The sequence below is a fragment of the Meles meles genome, chromosome 20 (genome assembly GCF_922984935.1).
Source record: "Meles meles chromosome 20, mMelMel3.1 paternal haplotype, whole genome shotgun sequence".
Classification (NCBI taxonomy): Eukaryota; Metazoa; Chordata; class Mammalia; order Carnivora; family Mustelidae; genus Meles; species Meles meles.
The window spans coordinates 18,968,222-18,994,385 of record NC_060085.1 but is presented as its reverse complement, the minus strand read 5'-3'; the positions used below and the strand labels follow the sequence as shown (position 1 = coordinate 18,994,385).

The 26,164-nt window shown below is 58.1% G+C and overlaps 2 protein-coding genes across 15 annotated transcripts; both read left to right on the top strand.

Annotated features, from left to right (window-relative positions):
• Positions 1-1,285: 1,285 nt before the first annotated feature.
• LAMB2 (laminin subunit beta 2) lies at positions 1,286-13,300 on the top strand. Its single transcript, XM_045991590.1, has 33 exons — positions 1,286-1,371; positions 1,458-1,543; positions 1,660-1,832; positions 1,920-2,055; positions 2,137-2,210; positions 2,618-2,806; positions 2,899-2,962; positions 3,194-3,396; positions 3,485-3,605; positions 3,935-4,123; positions 4,336-4,515; positions 4,636-4,748; positions 5,023-5,102; positions 5,192-5,324; positions 5,506-5,664; positions 5,742-5,869; positions 7,588-7,720; positions 7,913-8,105; positions 8,185-8,328; positions 8,550-8,781; positions 8,866-9,029; positions 9,108-9,332; positions 9,418-9,635; positions 9,747-9,843; positions 9,929-10,301; positions 10,396-10,580; positions 11,064-11,305; positions 11,383-11,731; positions 12,038-12,245; positions 12,324-12,465; positions 12,549-12,725; positions 12,817-12,976; positions 13,057-13,300. Exons 2-33 carry the CDS (start codon positions 1,459-1,461, stop codon positions 13,191-13,193), a joined length of 5,406 nt encoding a protein of 1,801 aa, XP_045847546.1. The 5' UTR covers positions 1,286-1,371; position 1,458; the 3' UTR covers positions 13,194-13,300.
• A 185-nt stretch (positions 13,301-13,485) lies between these two features.
• USP19 (ubiquitin specific peptidase 19) lies at positions 13,486-25,260 on the top strand. 14 transcript variants are annotated; one of them, XM_045991081.1, is made up of 27 exons: positions 13,486-13,656; positions 15,142-15,401; positions 15,664-15,699; positions 15,876-16,004; positions 16,091-16,224; positions 16,301-16,600; positions 16,712-16,928; positions 17,058-17,214; positions 17,326-17,397; positions 17,513-17,628; positions 17,737-17,951; positions 18,042-18,237; positions 18,322-18,455; positions 18,565-18,723; positions 18,808-18,918; positions 19,409-19,519; positions 19,599-19,700; positions 20,644-20,784; positions 20,877-20,995; positions 21,241-21,378; positions 21,464-21,777; positions 21,893-22,003; positions 22,092-22,308; positions 22,392-22,544; positions 22,642-22,802; positions 22,884-23,062; positions 24,065-24,777. In XM_045991081.1, the coding sequence occupies exons 2-27, from the start codon at positions 15,278-15,280 to the stop codon at positions 24,290-24,292; spliced, it is 4,074 nt and encodes a 1,357-aa protein (XP_045847037.1). In that variant the 5' UTR covers positions 13,486-13,656; positions 15,142-15,277; the 3' UTR covers positions 24,293-24,777. The 14 variants fall into 14 exon arrangements, with proteins under 14 accessions (XP_045847037.1, XP_045847045.1, XP_045847035.1 ...); XM_045991089.1 differs by lacking the exon at positions 24,065-24,777 and adding an exon at positions 24,787-25,260 and having other exon boundaries at positions 13,487-13,656; XM_045991079.1 differs by having other exon boundaries at positions 13,487-13,656; positions 17,731-17,951.
• The last annotated feature ends 904 nt before the right edge of the window (positions 25,261-26,164 follow it).

Sequence of the window (26,164 nt, the reverse complement as noted above, 5' to 3'; positions counted from 1 at the left end):
TCTGTGGATGCCATGCCAGTAAGAGAAACTCTGGGAGTGATTGACCCAAGAATCTCCTGACCTTGAGAGACCAAGGACCCCACTGAGTGCCCGTTGACCCTGAGTAACCCCCCATGGGACCCCATGGTATCCTCCAGTGATCCTCTGTCCTTGAGAAACCAGATATTCTGTAAAACTCAACAGAGGCCATCTAGTGCCTTTGAACCTGGTAGATCCTTTCCTGAGTGATCTAAAATTCTGAGTCACCTCTAGTATCCCTGAGACCCTCAGGTTGACTACAAGAACCCCAGGGGAACTGGAGACCCCTACTCCAGATAACAGGAATAACTCCCAGAGACCCTTAAAGTCCAGTAGTCTGACTGCTGCCTTGTTCGAGAGACTTCTTGAGAAACCTGGTGACTCCCCCGAAGCACCCCCAGCTTTCTCCCCCAGTCCCGCAGCTCTGGCTACTCTCCACCTGGCCCCAGACAGAGTGGGCACAGCTGTGGGAGCTCAGATCCACTACTAGGCCCTGGCCCTACAGACCTGTGGAGTCTGTGGTCACCGCCTGTGGTCCCAGGGGCCAGGGTGGGGCACTAGCTTGCAGTTCGCATTCCAGGCCCCGGCTCTGGCCTCCCGGTAGTCCAGAAGATATGGAGTGGATACTTAGCCACAAGATCTGGATTCACTCACTGTGTCGTCAACGGCTCAGCACCCACCTTCACGCTGGGAAACGGAGATAGCACTTCCTGTGGCTACTTGTAGTGATTAAGGGAGATGGAGAGCCCAGGAGCCGTGACTTTGGCAGGGGATCGCCTTTCTCCATCTCTCCTCCTACCCTCATCTTGTCCTAGTGCTCGGTCCAGGCCAATCTAAAATTTCCCATATCCCTAAATAGAGGAGCTTGATGTCTCTGTGTGTGCCTTCTCACCTCCCTGCTTATGCTGGAGCCCCGGAACTGAGCAGCCTCATTGATGGTGACATCCACAGCTCCTACAACGCTAAGGACAAAAGCTGTGTTCCGTGGACCATTTGAAGTCTCAGCTCAGTCTCCTTTCCTTTGCTCATGCCACACCCCCTCCTTGCTATGCCCCCAAACTGTGGTGGCCTAAAGCCGACCCCCCTTTACCTTGTTCTGCACAGGCCTGGACAAGGGAGCGCAATAAAGATTTGCAGGGGAGCTTGCCTATGTCTGGTTTCTAGAATGAGAGTTGTTTCTGGAGAGGTGGGAGGGGATCGTCCACATGGTATTGCTCTCCTGCCCAAGATCCAGTCCATGCTTTCCTTCTTGCCGTGCTTCTCAACTTTGCTCAAAGTCGCAGGACTCAGCTAGTGGAGGGGCGGCCAGCCGGAGGATTGAGTGGGAAATCAGCTCGGAGTTAAGGGGGCAGGGTCTGCAGGGGACCCCAAGGGAGGGGTAGGTGGGCACAGGCTCCGGACCTCTTATCACCCCTCATCTGGATTCCCCTCCTCTTCAGGATGGAGCGGGCCTCAGGGGACCGAGGGAGGGACCTGCGGGGACAGCCCCGGCCCTGGGCCCTTCGACTGGGCCTGCTGCTGAGTGGTGAGAGGGCCTGAAAAGGCCTGGGGTTTGTGGGATGTGATGGTGGGTCCTGGGGGAGCCAGCCCTGGGGCTACTGGGTGGGAGCGCAGCAGAACTGGCTGACCCACTGTTCCCAGTGCTGGCCACCGCCCTGGCCCAGGCCCTCGTCCCCGATGTGCCAGGCTGTTCGAGGGGAAGCTGCTACCCTGCCACAGGTGACCTGCTAGTGGGCCGTGCTGACAGACTGACTGCCTCCTCCACCTGTGGCTTGCATGGCCCCCAACCCTACTGCATCGTTAGTCACCTGCAGGTGAGGCTGGGTGGGATGAGGGTTGGGGGGTGGGGTGCGAGCACTGCCTGAGGCACTGACCCTGACCTTGACTCTGACCCAACCCAGGATGAGAAGAAGTGCTTCCTGTGTGACTCCCGACGCCCCTTCTCTGCTAGAGACAACCCAAACAGCCATCGCATCCAGAATGTAGTTACCAGCTTTGCACCACAGCGCAGGGCAGCCTGGTGGCAGTCAGAGAATGGTGAGGTCGTGGGTGGGGCATGGGGTGAGCAGGGTGGCCCACCTGTAGTCTCAAGTCCCTGACCTCCAACTCCTGCCCCAGGTGTCCCCGTGGTCACCATCCAGCTGGACTTGGAGGCTGAGTTTCATTTCACGCACCTCATTATGACCTTCAAGGTGCCCGCATGTCTGGGAGCCTGCTTGAATCACCCTGCTTGGCTCCCCATTGCCCCTCAACAGAGTCCCAGCTCCTTAGCCCGGCCCCACTGAGCTCATATGCTGTGTTCTGGCTGCATGGGAAGTTCCTTCATCTCCCACACCTTCTGTTGCCTTCTGCCTCCAGGCCTTTCCCATGCTGCCCCAACCTGAGGCTGGATTAGGTGTTGCCTCCCTGGGCCCTATGACCCCGAGCCTCCCCCCAAGCAGTGGCTACCCTCCCTGATTATTGCTTGGCTTCCAGCGGTCACCCCCACCTGCCTGTGAGCTGCTTAGGGACAAGCCCCAGCTGGGAGCAGGGCTCTCTTGATGGGCCTGGGCTGGACTTGAGTCCTGATACTCACTGATCAGCCATGCACCCCACTCAGACATTTCGTCCTGCTGCCATGCTGGTGGAGCGCTCAGCTGACTTTGGACGCACCTGGCATGTGTACCGGTATTTTTCCTATGACTGTGGGGCTGACTTTCCAGGAGTCCCACTGGCCCCCCCACGACACTGGGATGACATAGTCTGTGAGTCCCGCTACTCAGAGATTGAGCCATCTACTGAAGGCGAGGTGAGAGCTGGGATATGACATGGGGCAGGAAGATGGGGGATGATGGGCCTGAAGCAGGGTCCAGTGTCTCTAATGGCTCCATGTCCCTCCAGGTCATCTATCGTGTGCTGGATCCCGCCATCCCTATCCCAGACCCCTATAGCCCACGGATCCAGAGTGAGTGTTCCTCTCTTTGAGCCTGGCACAGTCCCAGCATCCAACTGCTATTTGGGACCTCAGTAGCTATTTTGGGTGCTTCTTAGGGCAGGTGCCAAGTCCAATTTAGCTCAGATAGCAGTAGACAGGAGGTCTCCCAAGGTGACCTTGGCAGCTGCAACCCCTGAGTGGGCATGGGGCAACAAGAGTCTTCCTGGCCAACTGGTTCCCTATCCTTTCCCCCCCACTTAGACCTGCTGAAGATCACCAACCTACGGGTGAACCTGACACGGCTGCACACACTGGGGGACAACCTGCTCGACCCACGGCGGGAGATCCGTGAGAAATACTATTACGCCCTCTATGAGCTGGTTGTGCGTGGCAACTGCTTCTGTTATGGACATGCCTCGCAGTGCGCACCCGCCCCAGGAGCACCAGCCCATGCTGAGGGCATGGTGAGGGACTTCAGCTGGCTGGAATGGGGGGGGGGGCAACGACAGGCCTGGCTGGACAGTGCTGACCACTTGCCTGCCTGCCTCCTAGGTTCATGGGGCCTGCGTCTGCAAACACAACACTCGTGGCCTCAACTGTGAGCAGTGTCAGGATTTCTATCATGACTTGCCCTGGCGTCCAGCTGAGGATGGCCACAGTCATGCCTGCAGGAGTAAGTGAGATCCAGGCCCCTCTATCCCCAGAATGCTGTGGCCTGGCTGTGACATGGGTAGAACTTAGAGCTGGGTGGTCAAGCGTCTAACACTCAGGCTATGTCCGAAGGGTATCCAGGCCTTGATGCTCCTAGGGACTCCCTTAACTCTCTTCCAGTCTACTCTGGGCAGGGGCTCAGTGTGATGCTGAAACCTTTAAGTACCTGAGCCCCCACCAACAAATTCTGGCCTGTGGCAGGGACCTGCTGTGTCAGTGGGACCCCAAAACCCCTTATCCTCAGGACGTGGTCCCTCAACTGGCTTTTGTCCTGTCTTTCCCTTCCCCAAGAGTGTGAGTGCCATGGGCACACCCACAGCTGCCACTTTGACATGGCCGTATACCTGGCATCTGGCAACGTGAGTGGAGGCGTGTGTGACGGATGTCAGCACAATACAGCTGGGCGCCACTGTGAGCTCTGCCGACCCTTCTTCTATCGTGACCCAAGCAAGGACCTGCGGGACCCAGCTGTGTGCCGCTGTGAGGCTGGGGCTGGGCATGGGGGAGGGAAGACTGAGTCTGGGGTAGGAACTAGGAATCCAGACTGCTGTCCAGGTTGCAGGGGCTTGTAGTAGTGGTGGCGGGGGGGAGGGTAGAGCCAGGCTGGGAATCCAGTGTCAGGGAGGCTTGGGAGATGGGTGGTGCTGGGCTAGTTGGTATAAGGGTGATCCTACATCTCTTTTTGCCCTTAGCCTGTGACTGTGACCCCATGGGTTCCCAAGACGGTGGTCGCTGTGATCCCCATGATGATCCTGCTATGGGGCTGGTTTCGGGCCAGTGTCGCTGCAAAGAACATGTGGTGGGCTCTCGCTGCCAGCAATGCCGTGATGGCTACTTTGGGCTCAGTGCCAGCGACCCTGCAGGCTGCCGGCGTATGTGCTTCTTGCCCTAGCTCCTGTACTGACCTTAACCCTTGACTTCTTACTTTTGACCCAACTCAACAGCAGCACTGCCACAGCTCCCCAGAGTGTGATGGGTCTCCTTCCTTGCAGGGTGTCAGTGTGATGCACGGGGCACAATGCCTGGGGTCGCCTCCTGTGACCCCAACAGTGGAACCTGTTTCTGCAAGCGTCTAGTGACTGGACGTGGCTGTAACCGCTGCCTGGTGCGACTGGAGGGGCTTGGGGTTCTGGGGTCCTGCACTTATTCTCAGAGCACAGGGCGAGAGGGTGGTGTCTCTGTCCCACTGGGGGGGGTGCTGAGACCTTAGGGTCCATTCCTGGCTGAGAGGCGTCAGGTCTGGGAGGTGAAGGGTGGGAGCCTTGGTCTAGGGACTGTGTGTTCACCAAGGGGTGGTAGAGGCTGAGAGCTGTCATTGGATTCCCGGATGGGTGGCGAAGGGGTCTATTTCTAGCCCCCAGCATCCTCCTCTCCCCTAGCCTGGTCACTGGGGCCTGAGCCATGATCTGCTTGGCTGCCGTCCGTGTGATTGCGACGTGGGTGGTGCCTTGGATCCCCAGTGAGTGCTGTATAAGGGGTCCCAGGAGGGGTGGGAAAAGATCCTGGGCAGGATAAAGGGCCCTTCTTGAGTAACTCTGGGCTTCCCAGGTGCAATGAGGCCACAGGTCAGTGCCGCTGTCGCCAGCACATGGTGGGGCGACGCTGTGAGCAGGTGCAGCCTGGCTACTTCCGGCCCTTCCTGGACCACCTAACTTGGGAGGCTGAGGACACCCGAGGACAGGTAGGGGCCACGTTGTGGGGCAGGGCTTGGGTTGGAGAGGTGGCGTTATGGGTGGTACTTTGTCTGGGCAGGGTGTCCAGCCTTGGACAGGGCCTCAGCAGAAGAGCTGGGTGTGAGGACAGGCTGTGACCGAAGAGATGGTTCTTACCTGAGCATCCACACTGAGCTGCGCCCTTCACAGATGGTCGACGTGGTGGAGCGCTTGGCGACCCCTAGTGGGACTCCATCCTGGACAGGCCGGGGCTTTGTTAGGCTGCAGGAAGGTCAGACGCTGGAGTTCCTGGTTGCCTCTGTGCCGAGAGCCATGGACTACGACCTGCTGCTGCGCTTGGAGCCCCAGGTCAGATCCTTTGAAACCTGAACCTGAACCAAACCTCCGGGTCTGGTAGCATTTTCTTCATCATCCCCTCCCCCCAGGTCCCTGAGCAATGGGCAGAGATGGAAGTGACCGTGCAGCGCCCAGGGCCTGTGTCTGCCCACAGCCTGTGTGGGCATGTGCTACCCAAGGATGACCACATCCCAGGGACTCTGCGACCAGAAACCCGGTGAGGGTACTAATGGTAGCATTTGTAAGAGTGGAGGGTTGTGGGCCAGCCATAATTTCCTGAAGGGCACTTGGAAGATGCTGCCGCTCATTCATCTGTTCCTTGCTTCAAGTGCTTTCTCCTGAGTGCTGTCTGCCAGGCGCTGTTAGGAATGGCACAGGTCCGAAGAAGGAGTAGAACAAAGCCTGCTGTCTTAGGGGTCTAAGTTCCAGAGGCCTGTGGCTGGAATTAATGGGAAGCCATTCAGTGTCACTACAGGGAATGTCCACAGGGGAAGGGAAGGCATCAGAGCCTTCTGAGCAGGGATGGGACTGGTCTGATGATTGTTTTCTTACATTTTGGGTTGTATCCGTTTCATGCATCTTTTTTTAATCACCTTTTTTCACGTGTTATTATGTAAGTATTCAAACAATACACAGAAGTGGAGAGAACAGCATGTAATGGGCCGTATCCATTATAGACATTTTTCCAACTGCGATTTAACAAAGATCCGTCTACTTGCTAAATGGAAAATAGACTTAAAGGTGGAGGTTGTTGAGTTAGCTGAGTGACAGTGGGTTGGCCAGAGGTTTAGTGGCAATTGTGGCAAGATGATGAAGGTTCCAGAGGGTTCCAGCGGCAGAGCTGGTGGCTTAGACATGTAGGCAAGGGAGAGAAAGTGGAAAGATGACTCTAGCATTTTGGTCTTGTTCATCTGGGTGAGGATTGGGCCCTTCACTGGATAGGGCCCTTCACATAGGGAGAAGCAGTTCCGAGATACTTAGGGATGGAGGAAAAGTCCAGTGGGTGGTTGGATTTCTGTGTCTGGAATTATTGGGAGGCCTCAAGTTGGAGATATAAATTTGGGACTTGTCACTAAAGGGATAGGTCTAAATGAAATGACCAGAGAAAGGAAGGAGGACCAGAACCAAGCTTTGGGGTGTTTGAGGCCAGTAGAGAAGGAGGAGCTGGGGGTTGGGGAAAATCAGGAGTGTGGACAGGATTCCAGAAGGGAAGAGAAGAGTGTCTCAGGAAGAAGGATGCCCTGCTTTCACGACATGTCGCTAAATGCTGGAGGAGATGGGAACAGAGAAGAGACTGCTAGGTTTGGCCTCATGGAGGTCAATGGTGAGCTCCGTACAGGCTGTCCCCTTGGCATGTTGGCATAGAAACTCCATTGGCATGGGAGGCTAGAGTAGAGGCCATGACCACAGTCTAGTTTTAGGAATCTGTTGGGAAGGAAAGCAAAGACAAGGTAACAGCTAAGGGAGACTCAGGGATTGAGGGAAGATGTTTTCAAGGGGGATAAAAGAACCCTAGCATGGGTTTGCAGGAGTTTTCCCCTAGGAAAGGCAGGGCCAGGTGGCAGAGGGGGGATGATGTAGTGTTGATGAAGAAGAGCAGAGGTTGGAGGTCAAGGTTGGAAGAAGTACGAGGAGGCCATTGAATAAAAATTGGCAGGTATTTGTGCAGGGAAAATGCTGTGTAGGTTGCAGGGTTGTAGGGAGTGTTTTCACAGATTGGTCTGCACAGGTATAGGACTCTGGCGAGTCATGTTTGTGGGAATCTCCTGTATGGATTCTCTGTCAGTCTGTCCAGCTGTCTATCGGCATGACCCAGCCCTACCTGGTGTCTTTCTTGGCCAGTGAGTTGATTGCTGGTGTGCGGGTTGGGGAGGCCTAGGCTGGTGGGAACAGGGACCCTGGGTGAACCCCATACCTATCTTTTTCTCCCCCCAGGTATATGGTGTTTCCCAGACCTGTCTGCCTTGAACCTGGCATGTCTTACAAAGTACATCTGAAGCTGGTGCGAACAGGGGGAAGCACCCAAATGGACGCTCCCTACTCTGGACCCAGCCTGCTCATTGACTCGGTAAATAGCCCCTTTCCCCACACGGACCAAGAAGGCAGGGTCTATGGGATGGGACCTGTAGCAGCGGCTGGACAGGAAGGGCCCGTGACGGAAGAGGCAGGCCCGGGGGGTGGGGTGGTGGTTGCTCATTGCTCTGGCAGTGCCAGTAGGGTCCTGGGTCTGGGCCTCACTTTTCCTTGCTCATCACTTTAGCTGGTGCTGCTGCCCCGTGTCCTGGTGCTAGAGATGTTTAGTGGGGGGGATGCCGAGGCTCTGGAGCGCCGTGCCACCTTTGAACGCTACCGCTGCCATGAGGAGGGGCTGGTGCCCAGTAAGACCCCTCCCTCTGAGGCCTGCGCCCCCCTCCTCATCAGCCTGTCCGCCGTCCTCTACAACGGTGCCTTGCGTGAGTGTCTGTGCTGTGGGCTGGTGGGGCAGAGGTGTGGGGCCCCAGCCTGACTTGGCCCTCCCCCCCTGCCCCACAGCCTGTCAGTGTGACCCTCAGGGCTCCCTGAGTTCTGAGTGTGATCCCCATGGCGGCCAGTGCCTGTGTAAGCCTGCGGTGGTGGGGCGCCGCTGTGATGTCTGTGCCCCTGGCTTCTACGGCTTTGGCCCCACAGGCTGTCAAGGTACCTGCCTGCCTTTCTTCCCTCTTATTCTCTCTCCTCGCCACAACTGGCTTCCTCCCTCCCTCCGATCCTGCTTCTTTCTTTCTCTGACTCTGCCTTAGGCTCCACACTCCCAGCACTGGGGCGCTGGAAGTTCTCTTTGATTCCCCGACTTTCCTACCCTAACCCCACCTAGATTCCCTCAGACCTCTTCCCTGGCTCAGCCTCTGCCTTGCCCCCAGCCTGCCAGTGCAGCTCCGAGGGGGCACTCAGTGGCCTTTGTGAAGGGACCAGTGGGCAATGCCCCTGCCGAACTGGGGCCTTCGGGCTTCGCTGCGATCGCTGCCAGCGTGGCCAGTGGGGATTTCCTAGCTGCCAGCCATGTGTGTGCAACGGGCATGCAGATGAGTGTGACACCCGCACGGGCGCTTGCCTGGGCTGCCGTGATCACACAGGGGGTGAGCACTGTGAAAGGTGAGCCTGGAGCAACTAGGAGTGGGTGGGTGGGTGGGAAGGCAGCTCCGGGAATCACATCTCTCTTCCTGTCACTCCCTGAAGGTGCATTGCTGGCTTCCATGGGGATCCACGGCTCCCATATGGGGGCCAGTGCCGTCCCTGTCCCTGCCCTGAAGGCCCTGGGAGCCGGCGGCACTTTGCTACTTCCTGCCATCGGGATGGGTACTCCGAGCAGATCTTGTGCCACTGTAGGGCAGGCTACACAGGTGAGTGGATAAGGTGCAGGTGTGGGTCAGGGTGGGGCAGCTGAACTGAACATTCATGCCTTCCCCAACTGTGGGCAGGGCCGCGGTGCGATGCTTGTGCCCCTGGGTACTTTGGGGACCCGTCAAGGCCGGGTGGCCAGTGCCAACCATGTGAGTGCAGTGGGAACATTGACCCCACGGACCCTGATGCCTGTGACCCCCGCACGGGACAGTGCCTGCGCTGCTTACACCACACAGAGGGGCCCCACTGTGCCCACTGCAAGCCTGGCTTCCATGGGCAGGCTGCCCGACAGAGCTGTCACCGTGAGTGTGGGATTGGGAAGGGATTGGTGGGGGGTCAGGGTCTGCTGTGCAGGCTTCTCTTGATTAATGTGCTTGACCGGCACAGGCTGCGTCTGCAACTTGCTGGGTACAGATCCCCGGCATTGCCCGTCCACTGACCGCTGCAACTGTGACCCAAGCAGTGGGCAGTGCCCATGCCTCCCCAATGTCCAGGGCCCTAGCTGTGACCACTGTGCCCCCAACTTCTGGAACCTTACCAGCGGCCATGGCTGCCAGCCCTGTGCCTGCCACCCAAGCCGAGCCAGAGGCCCCACCTGCAATGAGGTATAGGACCCTCCTGTGGATCCCTGGGTGGGTGGGGCTAGCTGTCTGTCTCCAGTCTCAAGAGCTTAGCCTCTGATGGAGGCGCTGACCTCTGCCCTGTTCCCACTCTAGTTCACAGGGCAGTGCCACTGCCGTGCTGGCTTTGGTGGGCGAACCTGTTCTGAGTGCCAGGAGCTCCACTGGGGAGACCCTGGGTTGCAGTGCCGTGGTAAGCCAACAGGGCCAGGGTGGCTAGGGGGCTTCCCGCGATGCTCTACTGGCACCCTAACTCTGTGATCTGCCCTTTCCTGCAGCCTGTGACTGTGACCCTCGTGGAATAGACACACCTCAGTGTCACCGCTCCACAGGGCACTGCAGCTGCCGCCCAGGAGTGTCAGGCGTGCGCTGTGACCAGTGTGCCCGAGGCTTCTCAGGAGTCTTTCCTGCTTGCCACCCATGCCACGCATGCTTCGGGGACTGGGACCGAGTGGTCCAGGACTTGGCTGCTCGTACACGGCGCCTGGAACAGCAGGCGCAGGAGCTGCAGCAGACGGGTGTGCTGGGCGCCTTTGAGAGCAGCTTCTGGCACATACAGGAGAAGCTGGGGACTGTGCAGGGGATTGTGGGTGCCCGCAACGCCTCAGCTGCCTCCACTGCACAGCTCATGGAGGCCACAGAGGAACTGCGGTGCGGATGGGCCTGAGGATACATGGAGGGATGGGGTAGAGACCCAATGGACCAGGGCCTAAGCTTCTCTAAACACCACCCCCCACTGGCACAGGCGTGAAATTGGAGAGGCTACTGAGCACCTGACCCGGCTGGAGGCAGAACTGACAGATGTGCAGGATGAGAACTTCAATGCCAACCATGCACTGAGCAGTCTGGAGCGAGATGGGCTTGCACTTAATCTCACACTGCGGCAGCTGGATCAGCATCTAGACCTGCTCAAGCATTCCAACTTCCTGGGTGAGCTGTTGGCCAGCTTGGCAGGTGGACCAGGGTTGGGCAATCTTTTTTTTTTTTTTGAGAGTGAGAGAGAGAGCAGGGAGGGGAGAAGGAGGAGGAGAGAGAGAGAAATCTTTTTTTTTTTTTAATATTTTATTTATTTATTTGACAGACAGAGATCACAAGTAGGCAGAGAGGCAGGCAGAGAGAGAGAGGAAGGGAAGCAGGCTCCCTGCTGAGCAGAGAGCCCGACACGGGGCTTGATCCCAGGACCCTGGGATCATGACCCGAGCCGAAGGTAGAGGCTTTAACCCACTGAGCCACCCAGGTGCCCCGAGAGAGAGAAATCTTAAGCAGTTTCCACACCCAGCACAGAGCCCAACGTGGGGCTTGATCTTACAACCCTGAAATCATGACCTGAGCTGAAATCAAGAGTTGGATGCTTAACCCAGGCACCCCGGGTTAGGTGATCTTTAGCTGACTGCCAGCCTCTGCCCACTATAGGTGCCTATGACAGCATCCGCCACGCCCACAGTCTGTCTGCAGAGGCAGAACATCGTGCCAACATATCGGCCTTGACAGTGCCCAGCCCCGTGAGCAATTCAGCAGATACCCGGCACCGGACAGAGGAGCTAATGGCTGCCCAGAGGGAGGACTTCAACCGCAAACACTTGGCCAACCAGAGGGCACTAGGCGAGCTCTCTGCCCGTACCCATTCCCTGAGCCTGACAGCCATAAATGAACTGGTAAGGCACAGCGTGGGGTGGGACTTGTGGCTGTGGATGTTCCTTCTGCAGAGCCCTGACTTTTCTGTGCCTGGCAGGTGTGTGGACCCCCAGGGGATGCACCCTGTGCTACAAGCCCTTGTGGGGGTGCCGGCTGTGTGGACGAGGACGGGCAGCCCCGCTGTGGGGGCCTTGGCTGCACCGGGGCAGTAGCCATGGCGGACCTGGCACTGGGCCGGGCCAGGCACACACAGGCAGAGTTGCAGCGGGCACTGGCAGAAGGTGGTGGCATCCTCAGCCAGGTGGCTGAGACCCGTCGGCAGGCAGGCGAGGCACAGCAGCGGGCCCAGGCAGCCCTGGACAAGGCTAATGCTTCCAGGGGACAGGTGGAGAAGGCCAACCAAGAACTTCGGGAACTTATCCAGAATGTGAAGGACTTCCTCAGCCGTGAGCCTCCCGTGTAGCCCAGGCCATGTGGTTGTTTTCCCTGTGTCTGTGTTCATACTTGTGTCTGTGGGTTCATACTTGGGTCAGGGCCTACACTGGACCTGTGTTTATCACCCCATGTCTGGTCCCTCAACCTTTGCCTATGTGGTCCCAAAATCCATGACCCCAAGCCTGTGCCCACTTATAGTTCCATCACTGTGCCTATTAACAAACCCACATTCCATGTGTGGTCCTACACCCCAAGATTGTATCCGATGCCTGTGTTGGAGAATCTGTGTGCCTAAGGCCTTGCCTGTGTCCCCATAGAGGAGGGGGCTGATCCCGATAGCATTGAGATGGTGGCCACACGAGTGCTAGAGCTCTCCATCCCAGCATCACCTGAGCAGATTCAGCACCTGGCAGGCGCGATTGCAGAGAGAGTCCGGAGCCTGGCGGATGTGGACACAATCCTGGCCCGTACTGTGGGAGATGTGCATCGGGCAGAGCAGCTACTACAAGACGCACGGCGGGCAAGGTCTGATCATGACCCTGGCCCCTATCCTTGACGCCTGCTCCTGATACTTAACAGGCCCTAATTCCCTCTCTTCCTCAGGAGCCGGGCTGAGGGTGAGAAACAGAAAGCAGAAACTGTACAGGCAGCACTGGAGGAAGCCCAGAGGGCACAGGGTGCTGCTCAGGGTGCCATTCAGGGGGCAGTAGTTGACACACAGGACACCGAGCGAACCCTGCACCAGGTGTGGTCTCTCTGGGACATCATGGGAAAGGATTATGGGCATGCACCCATAGACCTGTTTAACCCTGTGTCCACCTGTGACAGGTGCAGGAGAAGGTGGCAGGTGCGGAGCAGGCACTGAGCTCTGCAGGCAAGCGGGCTCAGCAGTTGGATGGTCTCCTGGAGGCTCTGAAATTGAAACGAGCAGGGAATAGCCTGGCAGCCTCTAGTGCTGAAGAAACAGCAGGCAATGCCCAGGGTCGTGCCCGGGAAGCTGAGCAGGTGGGTTGAGGCAGAGCAAGCTGGTGGGGGTTGGGCTAGAGGCTGGGCCTTCACTGTGCCACCGCGCTGACTTTGCCATCTCTATCTGCAGCTGCTGCAGGGCCCAGTAGGCGACCAGTACCAGACGGTGAAGGCCTTGGCTGAGCGCAAGGCCCAGGGTGTGCTGGCTGCGCAGGCGCGGGCAGAGCAGCTTCGGGATGAGGCTCGAGGCTTGTTGCAGGCTGCTCAGGACAAGCTGCAGCGGTTGCAAGGTGAAGACTGGGGTGGGTGGAACGCCAGAGGTGTGGGACTGTGGGAGAAGGACCCTTCAGCTGAGACCTGACCCTTCTAGAGCTGGAAGGCACCTATGAGGAGAACGAGCGGGCCCTGGAAGGCAAAGCCGCCCAGCTGGATGGGCTGGAGGCCAGGATGCGTAGTGTGCTTCAAGCCATCAACCTGCAAGTCCAGATCTACAACACCTGCCAGTGACCCCTGCAGGATTCCTACCCCAGCCCCCAGCCCCGCCCCCGTTACTGTCTTTGCACGGCGAAATTCCCAGTCTGACCAGGCCCCCAATAAACCGCTGTGAATCCCCACTGCGTCGTCTGGACTCTGATTTGGGAAGGGGCGGGGTCTCTGGGCGGAACCTCAGGACGCCACCAGCTGGGCCAGGGCGAAGCCCAGGCACCGGAGCCCCGCCTCCTCCGTCCGGGCCCGCCCCGGAGCTACCCGCCGCCGCGTGCCCGCTCCCACCGGAAGTGCGTCACCAGCTAGGCGCTTAGCCACCCGCGGCAGTAACTAGAAGTCGAAACAAAACAAGCGGCTGAGGCGGCGGCGGCGGCGACGGGACGGGGGAGGGGCGCGCCGGAACCGGAACCGACCAGACGCCGGAACCGGAACCGAGAGCGGGTTGCCAGGGCCCTAAGAGGGCTGGCGGCGGCGGCCTCGCTCGGTGAGTGGGACGGGCCGCAACTGGCCTGTCTGGCTGGAGCCGGGGAGGCCGCGACGCGGGCCCCGGGCTGCCTGTTCAAGGTCACGGGCCGTGCCAGCCTCGAACCCTCGAGCCCCGCGGCGGGCCGGGCCCACTGATGAAGGCGGGGCCGTTACTCCATGCCCGGGGTCGGCTTCCTGCCCCCGAGAGGGCTGGCGACGAGCGAGGGCGGCTTCCCGGAGGAGGTGGTGGCGGGCCCAGGGTTCGGAGGCTGGAGCTGAGTCGCAACCCGGCCGGGGCGCTGGTCTGTAGTTAGTAACCCCCGCAGCAGTGTAGGCCAGCATGGTCTCTAGAGAGGCCCTTTCTTGTCTCGGTTTCCCCGGGAGAATGGGGAGGGACGCGACCTTAAGCTGAGGCCTGGTGCAAGGAAGTGGAGGATGTCCACCCCTCGCTCTGGATCTGTCGTCATTAAAGATCCAGCCCACTAGTACCCCACAGAAGAATGTCCATCTCTGTCCCTGCCACACGTACACCTTGGGAACACAAAGTAGTCACTTATTTGCTTTGCTGCCATCTCAGGGCAGGCTTGAGGCTGCCATGGGTCCTAGATTCATGGTTCATTCCCACAATTATCTCAATTTTGAGAACTTTATTTTGAATGGAAAAACAATCCAGAATCTACTGGTGAGTCCGAGGGAAGCTGAGTAGAAGGTCTCTAGCCTAGTGGAGCTGGGAAAGAAGGGAATGATGTCTGTTTCATTCTCAAACTGGTTGCCCCTCCTGGTTTGGCTCTGGGGCAGAGTTGCTGCTGAAAGGGTAGTGTGACAGCTAGATACCTTTTCACCCCAGCTTTTGCAGGCCCCTCTCTGCTTGGGACTGCAGTGGGAGAGAAAAATCCCTCTTGGGATGTAGGAAGAAAAACCAAGCAGTGCATAGGAACAGGTTCAGGGGAGGGTGGGAGCCGGCAGGTGGCAGGTGGGGCACCTTAATCCCAGGACCTTGCCTGGGCAGTGGTAGCACCTGGGCTGAGCCCGACTTCAGCCACAGAGCTTGCTCTCCTTGCTGCTCGCTTGTCTTCTCCTTTCTGCCTTCCTCCTCCACCTCCTACTTCTTGGGTGGTGACTAAGCAGCCAGTGAGAGTGAGGAAAAGTGAGCACTCTGCTCAGAGTGCCAGCCCTGTGGGCTGGAGCCATGGCTCCTCTCCAGATTGGTTGAGGAGCCTGGTTCCAGGCCATGGCTGCCTTGACCTGGCGCCTCCTCAGTGAGGCTCCCATCTTTGTGGGCCTGTGTGGTAGGCTTCTAGGAGTCTCTGCCAGAAGTTGCTGTTGCTACTTATATTGTTTATTCCTTCTTCAGAACAGTCTGAGAGCGTCCAGGGCTGCACTAGGTGGTGGAGAGATACTGCTCTGTAGTATCTTGGTTGTATTCTGGGTTGCTGAGCCCTGGGCTGTAACCAAGGCGCAAATTGTTGGGCCTTGATAGTGACCAGTGGTCCCTTCTCATTAGGCTGTTGGTTCCTTGTTGGAGAATTTGGCCACAAAGAGTTGCCAAGATAGCTGGGCCAGGAAGAAAGCGCCGTAGCCCTGACCCAGACGCCGTTGCCGACCCCGGGGCACTCTGGCTGTCGACCAAGCGGCTCAAGATGTCTGGCGGGGCCAGTGCCACGGGCCCAAGGAGAGGTCCCCCAGGATTGGAGGAGGCCACCAGTAAGAAGAAGCAGAAGGATCGAGCAAACCAGGAGAGCAAGGATGGAGATCCTAGGAGAGGTGATTGTGGCATTCCCAGAGCGCTTGTGGTCTCCTTCTCCACCCTGTTGAGCATACAGATTAAGGGTTGAGAGGTGACATTTTTGCTCTTCCTCCTGTTTTGGTCTAATACTGAGAGAAGGACTCACAGCAGGCTGGGTAGAGCCTCAGCTTTAAGGTCTACGTACCTGGCTGAGATCCTGAAGATGGTGTTCGGTGGGGTGCTGGGGTCTTGGAGGCTGCCTCCCCATCATCATTTCCCGGTTCTTTTCTTTGTTGTCAGGGTCAGCGTCCTCTCGGGAGGAGCAGGCCAAAGAGGGTGAGTAATGAGTAGGCCTTTTGGGTGCAGGTGGTACAGTGCTAGGGATGAGGAGGGAGCACTGGGGCTGTAGCCTTCATCTGGAGCAGCTCTGTTAGGGGTAGGTCTCTGGCAGCTGTTCACCCCCACAGGAGTTCATGGAGACCCTCATACTTTCACTGGCACACCCCTTACAGAGTTGTTGCTTGACTGGAGGCAGAGTGCCGATGAGGTGATTGTCAAGCTGCGTGTGGGAGCGGGTCCCCTGCGGCTGGAGGAAGTGGATGCTGCTTTCACAGACACAGACTGCGTGGTGCGGCTTCCAGGTGTGTCCATCTGCCCTGAGCCCAGCAATACATTTGAAGCCTCTGATCTCCCCCACCCCAGCTCACTGCCCTTACTCTGTCTCCAGATGGTCGGCAGTGGGGTGGTGTCTTCTATGCTGAGATAGAAAGTTCTTGCACCAAAGTACAAGCCCGTAAAGGTGGCCTCCTGCAGCTGGCACTGCCCAAGAAGGTGCCTCTGCTCACATGGCCCTCTCTTCTGGTAAGTTCCACAGCAGAGTAGGGTAGGGATGCCCAGCATGGTTGACAGGGCCTGACTGCTGTATCTTTGGCAGAAGAAACCTCTAGGGACCCAGGAGGCGGTACCAGGGCTGCGGTGCCAGGAGAATGGGCAGGAGCCATCTCCCATTGCCCTGGAGCCAGGTCCTGAGCCCCGTCGGGCTAAACAGGAGGCCCGGAACCAGAAGCGGGCCCAGGGCCGTGGTGAGGTAGGCGCAGGGGCTGGCCCCGGGGCCCAGGCAGGGCCCAGCGCCAAGAGGGCTGTGCATCTCCGAAGAGGGCCAGAGGGGGAAGGGTCCAGAGATGGGCCTGGACCCCGGGGTGATGCCCCCCCCTTCTTGGCTGAGACAGCCACCCAGGTAGGAGTGGGGTACCTGTGGGAGCTGGGAGATGGGAGGGTTGATAGACTGCAGTGGGGGGCCACCTACCAGACCTATAGCTGATCCTGCCCACAATCTTGCCACAAATAGGCTGAAGCTGAGGAACAGCTCCGGGTACCACCACTGAACCCCCAGACCTGCCTCTTGGGCTCAGAGGAGAATCTAGTGCTCTTGGCAGGAGAGAAGACTGTGTCCCCCAGGAATGATCCAGTCTCCCCAGCCATGGCCCGGAGCAGAGACCCTGAGAAAGGTGACCGTTCCAAAGAGGAGATGGCAGTGGCAGCAGATGCTATAACCTTGGTGGATGGTAAAGGTGGGGCTGGGGGTGGGCAGGCAGAGCCCTTGTTGGGTTGCAAGGTTGGCAGGTGGATTGGGGATAGAACAGCAGTGGGCCAGAACCTGTCCTGGGTGGTGCTGAGCTGTGGTCTCAATGTAGAGCCGGAGTCCATGGTGAACCTGGCATTCGTCAAGAATGACTCTTATGAGAAGGGGCCAGATTCAGTGGTGGTGCACGTGTATGTGAAAGAGATCCGCAGGGACACCTCTCGAGTACTCTTCCGCGAGCAGGACTTCACGCTTATCTTCCAAACCAGGTGGGTGGGAGGGCAGGACACGGGGCACAGGGCACACTTCAGGCAGGACAGCGGGTCTCATGCTCTTCTTCCCACCCTTCCTCCTGCCCTGTCCCTGTTCTGCTTCGGCAGGGATGGAAACTTCCTGAGACTGCATCCGGGCTGTGGGGCCCATACCATCTTCCGTTGGCAGGTGAAGCTCAGGTGGGTGGTTCTTGGCCCCAGTACTATGCCTGTCCCACCCTGGGCTCCATCTCCCTGGCCCATCTAGCCCGACACCTACTCCACCTAAGTCCCTGAGTTCAGCCTTTCCCCACAGGAACCTGATTGAGCCCGAGCAGTGCACCTTCTGCTTCACGGCCTCTCGCATTGACATCTGTCTCCGTAAACGGCAAAGTCAGCGCTGGGGGGGCCTGGAAGCCCCAGCTGCACGAGGTCTGCACACGAGCTCCCTTCATTGTCCAACCCGCACAACCCAGACCCCCACCCCCTTCCACGTGCTGCTAACCACCAGCCCCCTCATTCCCCCTTTTTAAGGTGCAGTGGGTGGTGCAAAGGTTGCCGTGCCGACAGGTCCAACCCCTCTGGATTCAACCCCACCAGGAGGTGCCCCCCATCCCCTCACAGGCCAGGAGGAAGCTCGGGCTGTGGAGAAGGAAAAACCCAAGGCTCGATCTGAGGACACGGGGCTGGATGGTGTGGCGGCTCGCACCCCCATGGAGCACGTAGCCCCAAAGCCAGAGCCACACCTGGCCTCCGTGAGAATCCTGGGGTGGGGAGGGGACAGCCAAGGTTAGAGGCTGGAGAGCCTCAGGGCTACTGTCTCATCCCCCTCCTTCCTCCCACAGCCCAAGCCCACATGTATGGTGCCTCCAATGCCCCATAGCCCCGTGAGCGGAGATAGTGTGGAGGAAGAAGAGGAGGAAGAGAAGAAGGTGTGTCTGCCAGGCTTCACTGGCCTTGTCAATCTAGGCAACACCTGCTTCATGAACAGTGTCATTCAGTCTCTGTCTAACACTCGGGAGCTCCGGGACTTCTTCCACGGTGAGAGCAGGGTCAGGAGCCCCGGGCCGTGGGCAGAGGGGATACCTTTCCCTGCTTACACTTCTACTTGGCTGTTGTCCCTAGACCGCTCCTTTGAGGCCGAGATCAACTACAACAACCCACTGGGGACGGGTGGGCGTCTGGCCATTGGCTTTGCTGTGCTGCTCCGGGCTCTGTGGAAGGGCACCCACCATGCCTTCCAGCCTTCCAAGTTGAAGGTGATCTGTGGCCACTCCCAACCCTGGCTAGAGAGGGTGGGGAAGGCTTGCCAGCTGGGTACATGGTGGGTGTTGGGGCTCCATGCTCACACTTGGCCCCTGCATCCAGGCCATTGTGGCGAGCAAGGCCAGCCAGTTCACAGGCTACGCACAGCATGACGCCCAGGAGTTCATGGCTTTCTTGCTGGACGGGCTGCATGAAGACCTGAATCGCATTCAGAACAAGCCCTACACAGAGACCGTGGACTCAGATGGGCGGCCCGATGAGGTCAGGGTTGGGGGCAGAGGTGGGCATATCTCACGCATATCCCAGGCCCCAGGTCTCCTTGATCTTCACCACTCTGCTCCTCAGGTGGTAGCTGAAGAAGCATGGCAGCGGCATAAGATGAGGAATGACTCTTTCATCGTAGACCTATTTCAGGGCCAGTATAAGTCGAAGCTGGTGTGCCCTGTGTGTGCCAAGGTGCGAAGGGCTCCCCTGGAAAGCAGTCTCTAGCTTGCTCTAGCTAGCCTGGTCAAATTGGGGTTGGAGGTGTCAAATTGGGGGTTAGATGTTGTTTGGGTGAAGGGACTAATAGGGAGACCTTCAGCTTCTGCGTGGGCTGCAGAGGTCAGGCTGGGTAGCTTTCCAACTGACATAAAAGGGGTGTTTGGGCTCAAAGACCACCTATAAGGTGGGGCAGGGGTGGGAGTAAGTTTGGAAAGACATGTGGGGTACGAGTAAGGGTCAGATTGATACGTGGCAAGGCTGAGCCAGGCCTCAGTTGCTGGAAAGAGGGAGTATTCTCTCCTGGTGGCCCTCCTGGTCTGTCTGGTATTCTCAAACCTGAGCATTTCCTGGAGGGCCCTGGGGCCCTGAGGACCATCTGAGTGCCTGGATTGGGCTCCCCAGACATAAGCATCCTTTGCCCCAGTCCCGGTGCAGCCACCTAGTGCCACTTGTGCATCTGCAGGTCTCCATCACTTTTGACCCATTCCTCTACCTGCCGGTGCCCTTGCCACAGAAGCAGAAGGTTCTTCCCGTCTTCTATTTTGCCCGGGAGCCCCACAGCAAGCCCATCAAGGTGAGAAGTAAGCTCCTATTTCTGGGCGATCCCAAAGACCCTGGCCCACCTCCCCCATGGATTCTATTCTCGTTACCAGTTTCTGGTGAGCATCAGCAAGGAGAACTCCAGCGCAAGTGAAGTGTTGGACTCCCTCTCTCAGAGTGTACACGTGAAGTCTGAGAACCTGCGTCTGGCTGAGGTACATCTGTCCTTCCCCAGGCCCTTAGGCACGTGGACATGTGTGTGTATCTAGAGCGCACAGACACGCATGATGGTCGTTGGCATCCGTATGTGTACCCACAAATGTGCGTGTGACTGTATGAAACCCACGAGTGTGCTAGGATTTGAGGCATCATGCCAGGCATTTGGACTGTGCAACACAAGTGCCCTCAGGTCCCTAGGTTGCCATCGTCAGCGTTTACTCCCCCTTTTGTTGGGACCCTCAAGGGCTTTTCTGTCATCATACAAGTTGCTGGAGCTGCGGGACTATCTTCCCAGCAGCTGTGATTCTTCCTCTATCCCTCACATGACCCTGGGTCTGTCTGTATGCTAGTCTTTCCCAAAGGTTCCTAGCTTCCAGCCTGGAGGTACTTTTTTCTTTGGGGATAAAAGTGGGAAGGAGGAGCAGCTGGGTGGCTCAGTCATTAAGTGTCTGCCTTTGGCTCAGGTCATGATCCCAGGGTGCTGGGATCAAGCCCCACATCGGGCTCCCTGCTTGGCAGAAAGCCTGCTTCTCCTTCCACTTTCCTCTCTCACTCTGTCTCTCTCTGTCAAATAAATAAATAGAATCTTTAAAAAAAAAAAAAAAGTGGGAAGGAGCCTCCTCTGATGCGTCCCCTCCACAACAGCCATAGGGCGGTCTCAGCAGAGCCTCACAAACTGACAGAGTGGAGGCCCTCAGTGTGCAGTGCTGGGTTGGTTGCTGCCTATCCCAGTCCCGGCTATCAGGCCCTCTGATGCACCGGGCTGCTTATTCTGGTGGGCACGGAAGCTGGTGCCAACGGAGGCATATGCTGTTTTGGGGCCACAGTCCCCACTCTGCTGTCCAGGCCCAAGTTCAGGGCCAGGTCTCCTTGTGCGCTGAGGCAGGGCTAGAGAAAGGACTCGTTCTCACATAGGATCTGTGTGTTCTCTGTCCCCAGGTGATTAAGAATCGTTTCCACCGTGTGTTCCTGCCCTCCCACTCATTGGACACCGTGTCCCCATCCGACACGCTCCTCTGCTTCGAGCTGCTATCCCCAGAGTTGGCTAAGGAGCGAGTGGTGGTGCTGGAGGTGCAGCAGGTAAGTGAGGACCAACCTGATGGCATGACGGCCTGTGGGAGGGAGACATTCTCACCCAAGCTGGCCTTGCTGAGCCAGACAACCCACCCTAGCGCCCCCAGGTGCCCAGCATCCCCATCTCCAAGTGTGCAGCCTGCCAGCGGAAGCAGCAGTCAGAGGATGAGAAGCTGAAGCGCTGTACCCGGTGCTACCGCGTGGGCTACTGCAACCAGTGAGGACCCCCCTTGCCTCCCCCTCCCTGGCCCTCCTCTCCGTGTTTCACTTGCCACCCTACCTCCTCTTCCCATAAAGGCACATGATTTAAGCCTTCCACTTATCATTCTACTCTGCTGGGCTCTGAGGGGGAGGTCGGGGCAGGGCTGGCATACGCAGTCCCTAAGGCCAGAGGCTAACCGCCAGCGGCGAGTCCTAGGAGGTGGGGCTGAGGCCCTCTTCTTAGTTCCCCCTTCCCTTCAGGCTCTGCCAGAAAACCCACTGGCCTGACCACAAGGGTCTCTGCCGCCCTGAGAACATTGGCTACCCGTTTCTGGTCAGTGTACCTGCCTCACGTCTCACTTATGCTCGTCTTGCTCAGCTGCTAGAGGGGTACGCCCGGTAAGTGCCCAGGGATGGGATTAGGGTGGGGTGGTTGGAGGGTAGGCTTGTCAGGATTCTTACTCGCCTTGCTGCCTGTTGCCAGGTACTCTGTGAGTGTATTCCAGCCACCCTTCCAGCCTGGCCGCATGGCCTTGGAGTCCCAGGGCCCTGGCTGCACTACGTTGCTCTCCGCTAGCTCCCTGGAGGCTGGGGACAGTGAGAGGGACCCAATTCAGCCGCCCGAGCTCCAGTTGGTGACCCCCGTGGCCGAGGGAGACACAGGGGTCCCACGGGCATGGGCAGCCCCTGACCGGGGCCCTGTGCCCAGCACCAGTGGAGTTTCTTCTGAGGTGCCGGCCAGTGGGCCAGTTGAAGTTGGCTCCTTGCCTGCTGGTGAGAGGGTGTCTCGGCCCGAAGGTAAGAGTCTGCTAGAAGGTTCTGCAGCCGGGGTGGGGGAGGTTGGGGGAAGCTTATTTAGGTCCTGGTAGGTAGAGGAGCTCTGATTGTTGTTTTTTTGTTTGTTTTTCCATAGCTGCTGTGCCCGGATATCAACACCCAAGTGAAGCCACAAATGCCCACACCCCCCAGTTCTTCATGTATAAAATTGACGCATCTAACCGAGAGCAGCGGTTGGAGGACAAAGGTGTCTGAGGCTGTGGGTGGGAGCCATGGGATGGGTTGGGTTGGCCGCTCTCCATAGTTTCGTGACCCCTCTCCCTGCCCATCTCTAGGAGATGCCCCCCTGGAGCTGGGTGAGGACTGCAGCCTGGCTCTTGTCTGGCGCAACAATGAGCGCCTGCAGGAGTTTGTGTTGGTAGCCTCCAAGGAGCTGGAGTGTGCTGAGGACCCAGGCTCTGCCGGGGAGGCTGCCCGTGCTGGCCACTTCACTCTGGACCAGTGCCTGAACCTCTTCACCCGGCCCGAGGTGCTGGCACCCGAGGAGGCTTGGTGAGGACGGGGCGGCAGGCGGGTTGTGGGGCAGGATGGAGTGGAGCTCTGCTGGTCCTGACCCCCGCTCTGTCCTCCATCAGGTACTGCCCTCAGTGTAAACAACACCGAGAGGCCTCCAAACAGCTGCTGCTGTGGCGTCTTCCTAACGTACTCATTGTGCAGCTCAAGCGCTTTTCCTTCCGGAGTTTCATCTGGCGTGACAAGATCAACGACTTGGTGGAGTTCCCTGTTCGGTGAGTGATGAGCCCTGGTGACTGTAGTCAGGTCGTGGGGCGGGCAGCATTCTGGGTACCTGTTGACTGTGTCACCTTTCTCTGGTTGGGACCACAGGAACCTGGACCTGAGCAAGTTCTGCATCGGTCAGAAAGAGGAACAGCTGCCTAGCTATGACCTGTACGCCGTTATCAACCATTACGGAGGCATGATCGGCGGCCACTACACCGCCTGTGCACGCCTGCCCAATGACCGCAGCAGCCAGCGCAGCGACGTGGGTGAGGGCACACGCAGCCAGCAGGATAGGTGGTAGCAGTTCTGGTGCAGGTTATGTTCACACTCTTCCCACCTCGCTGTAGGCTGGCGCTTGTTTGACGACAGCACGGTGACAACAGTAGACGAGAGCCAGGTCGTGACGCGTTATGCCTATGTACTCTTCTACCGCCGGCGGAACTCTCCTGTGGAGAGGCCCCCCAGGGCAGGTCACTCTGAGCACCACCCAGACCTGAGCCCTGCAGCTGAGGCTGCTGCCAGCCAGGTGAGGCATGGGAGAGGCTTCACAGGCTAGGGAGTTCAGTTCACAGATGGGAGGGGTGGGGCACAGCCTCCTCTCCTCTAGCCATAGGTCCCTGGAGACTTGGAACCATGATCCTCTTACTTCAGAGTCTGGAGGGATCCCCACGCTGTAGTGACACTTACAAGGGTGCACGCACACCAGCGCGTTACTGTTGGCGTGCATGTAGGCACCCTCTTGGCACAGACTGAGTATCTGCTCTGAACCTCACTGGGTGAAGGGATGCTACAACTCAGCTGTACCCTATGCTCTCCCAGCTTCCCTCTGCACCTTCCTTACATGCCATCCAGCCCACAGACCCTCACTTGTCATAACTCCTTTGTTCTGGTATACACTCAGGACAGGCCTTATCCAGGCTGGCCATGGGCTAGGGTGGCTGCCACCCTCTCTGAGGTGAGCGTCTCTCCCTGCTGAGCCCTTGGGGGTCTTCTATCCCTTACTGACATGGGGTGCCATAGGTCTGGTGGGTGGGTACAGCTGCATCTCTTTTCTGGACTGGTTTCTTCTTCTCTCCTCTGAGCCCTCTCTGCTCAGATACAGAGGAATCCTGGTAGAAGACCGTGGTCACAGTCTATCTGGACATGGTGGGGAGGGACCCAGATTACTCGGGTTGGCAGCTCTAACCTCCACGAGGTCCTCTGTGGGAGTCCCGTGCTAAAGAACTGACCAGCTAGCCATCTCCCCACTCCCCTGGCCAACCCAAATGGGAAGCTGCATGTCAATTGGGAAGCTTCTTGGGGGGCCCAAATGCTGTCAAGATTCGCCTGCCTTGGTGCTCTGTCTAGACAACCCAGCGAATGGCCCCCTTGGCTCCCGCTTGCCCACCTCCCTGCAGCTTGACTTGGGTTGTGTATGGGGTTAGTGCCAGTCACTTTGGGCGGGAATTCCATGGCCAGGGATCTTGGGGACACCGGGTCCCTCCCCACCCCTGCCCCAGGTGCTGATGGCCGTTTCCACACACTGTAGGCTTCCCGGATTTGGCAGGAGCTGGAGGCCGAGGAGGAACCGGCACCCGAGGGGCCTGTGCCCCTGGGTCCCTGGGGGCCCCAAGACTGGGTGGGCCCCCCACCACGTGGCCCTACCACACCAGATGAGGGCTGCCTCCGGTACTTTGTTCTGGGCACAGTGGCAGCTTTGGTGGCCCTCGTGCTCAACATGTTCTATCCTCTGGTATCCCAGAGTCGCTGGAGATGAGCTTGCCTGCAGGCAACTGCTGTGAGCTGGCCCACCTGCCTGCCCACCAGGCAATGCCTGCGTCTGTGGTGGGGACCACCTCTGGGCTTGGGCCTCAGTGTGTGCATCTGGTGGGAGAGGGTGGGGAATTTGGCTCCTGCAGGGGCAGGGCATCCTAGGGTGGGTATCCGTTCAGCTGTCTGTCTGTGCATCCTGCTGCTCTGACCCTTGGCCTGGGGCTTAGCCCTGCCCAAGCAGCTTCCTGTATTTAAAGTGTTAATAAAGTGAGACTGTTCAGGCCCGATCTTGTCTCTCTGTCTCAACGCCGCTGCTGTCTGTGCCTGCCTTGGGACCCTCCCTTGGGTGCCCGATCTTGTCTCTCTGTCTCAACGCCGCTGCTGTCTGTGCCTGCCTTGGGACCCTCCCTTGGGTGCCCGGGCTCTGAGCCAGCACCCCCGGGATGCCAGGCAGCATGCTGGGCAGCCCCCAACCCCTGTCCTCATATTCTGTTGCAGGGACTAGGCCCTGGCCAGGCCCCCGAGGTGGCCCCCACGCGGACAGCCCCTGAACGCTTCGCCCCCTCTGTGGACCGCCCAGCCCCCACCTACAGCAACATGGAGGAGGTCGATTAGCAGGTCCCTGGCTGGTGGGGTGGGATTGGGACTGGGTTTGGGGAATCCCCAACAGAGGGCCAGCTCTTTGCCGCTTCTCCTTCTCTAACCCAGAGGACACTGGCTTCATCAGTGGGGGTTGGGGGTATGATTGAGGTGGGAACCTCACAGGTTGGGCCCTCTTGTCATCTTGATCCCCGCCCCCCAACCCGTGGGCCTTGGCTTCTCCAGCCACCCCCAGTGTTGCGTGATTTGATTCTCAGTTGTACGTTCAGTTCTTTCTGACTCGCATCATAAACGTAATTTTATTCTAAAAATTGTAATTTTTTTTTTTTGCATTTTGGAAGTGATTGCTGCTGTTTAAATATATTTTAAAAATAAATGATAAATAAGCAGACTTAGTGACTGTGATGCACCAGGTGCTGTGGCCACCTCTCCCCATCCTCTAGAGGGGTGTGTGAGTGTGCGTGTGTGTGTGTGTGCATGCGCCCACATAGGTGTGTTAAAGACCCTGAGAGCAGGGCTTCTGGGTGGCTCAGTTGGTGAAGCGGCTGCCTTTGGCTCCGGTTATGATTCCAGGGTCCTGGGATCAACCCCCACATTGGGCTCCCTGCTCAGCAGAGAGCTTGCTTCTCTCTCTCCCTCTGCCTGCCGCTCTGCCTTCTTGTGATCTCTATCTCTCTGTCAAATAAATAAAATCTTAAAAAAAAAACAAAAAACAAAAAACAAAATCCTGAAAGTGCTCTGGTCTGAGGAGAGATGGTGGACTCCCACCTCAGCCCCTGTGGGTCACAAAGCCATCACCTTTCTGGGGCCTACCTGCTGCCCTTTGATCCCACCAGTTCCGAGTCTCATGTGGAAGCAGTGGTGTTGGGCATCACTGTCAGTACTTCACACCTAAAGGGTGGGTGAGTACCCCATGAGGCTCCAGAAGCTGAGGTCAAAGGTGCAGGCACTGGGGTAGCCTGGGGCTGACAGCCAGACGGTAGGTTAGGGAGGACTCCTTGGGGAACAGGAAGCATTGGGAATACTGTCTTCCTCCTTTCTTGGTATCAGATCTTTCTTTGCTATAGTCTGAGCACCATCTGAATCCCTTAGTGGAGAGAGATCCTGCTCCAAAAGGACAGGCAGTGAGCCCGGAGCTCATCTTGGGTGCCTTCATGTGGGAGGGAAGGTGCAGGATCTTGGCGGGTCATTTCTTCCCTTAAGTCCCTGAGACCTTGGCTCCTGGCCTTTGCCCCCAGGCTGTTTATCCATAGTGGGTCTGCAGTCTTATCCTACT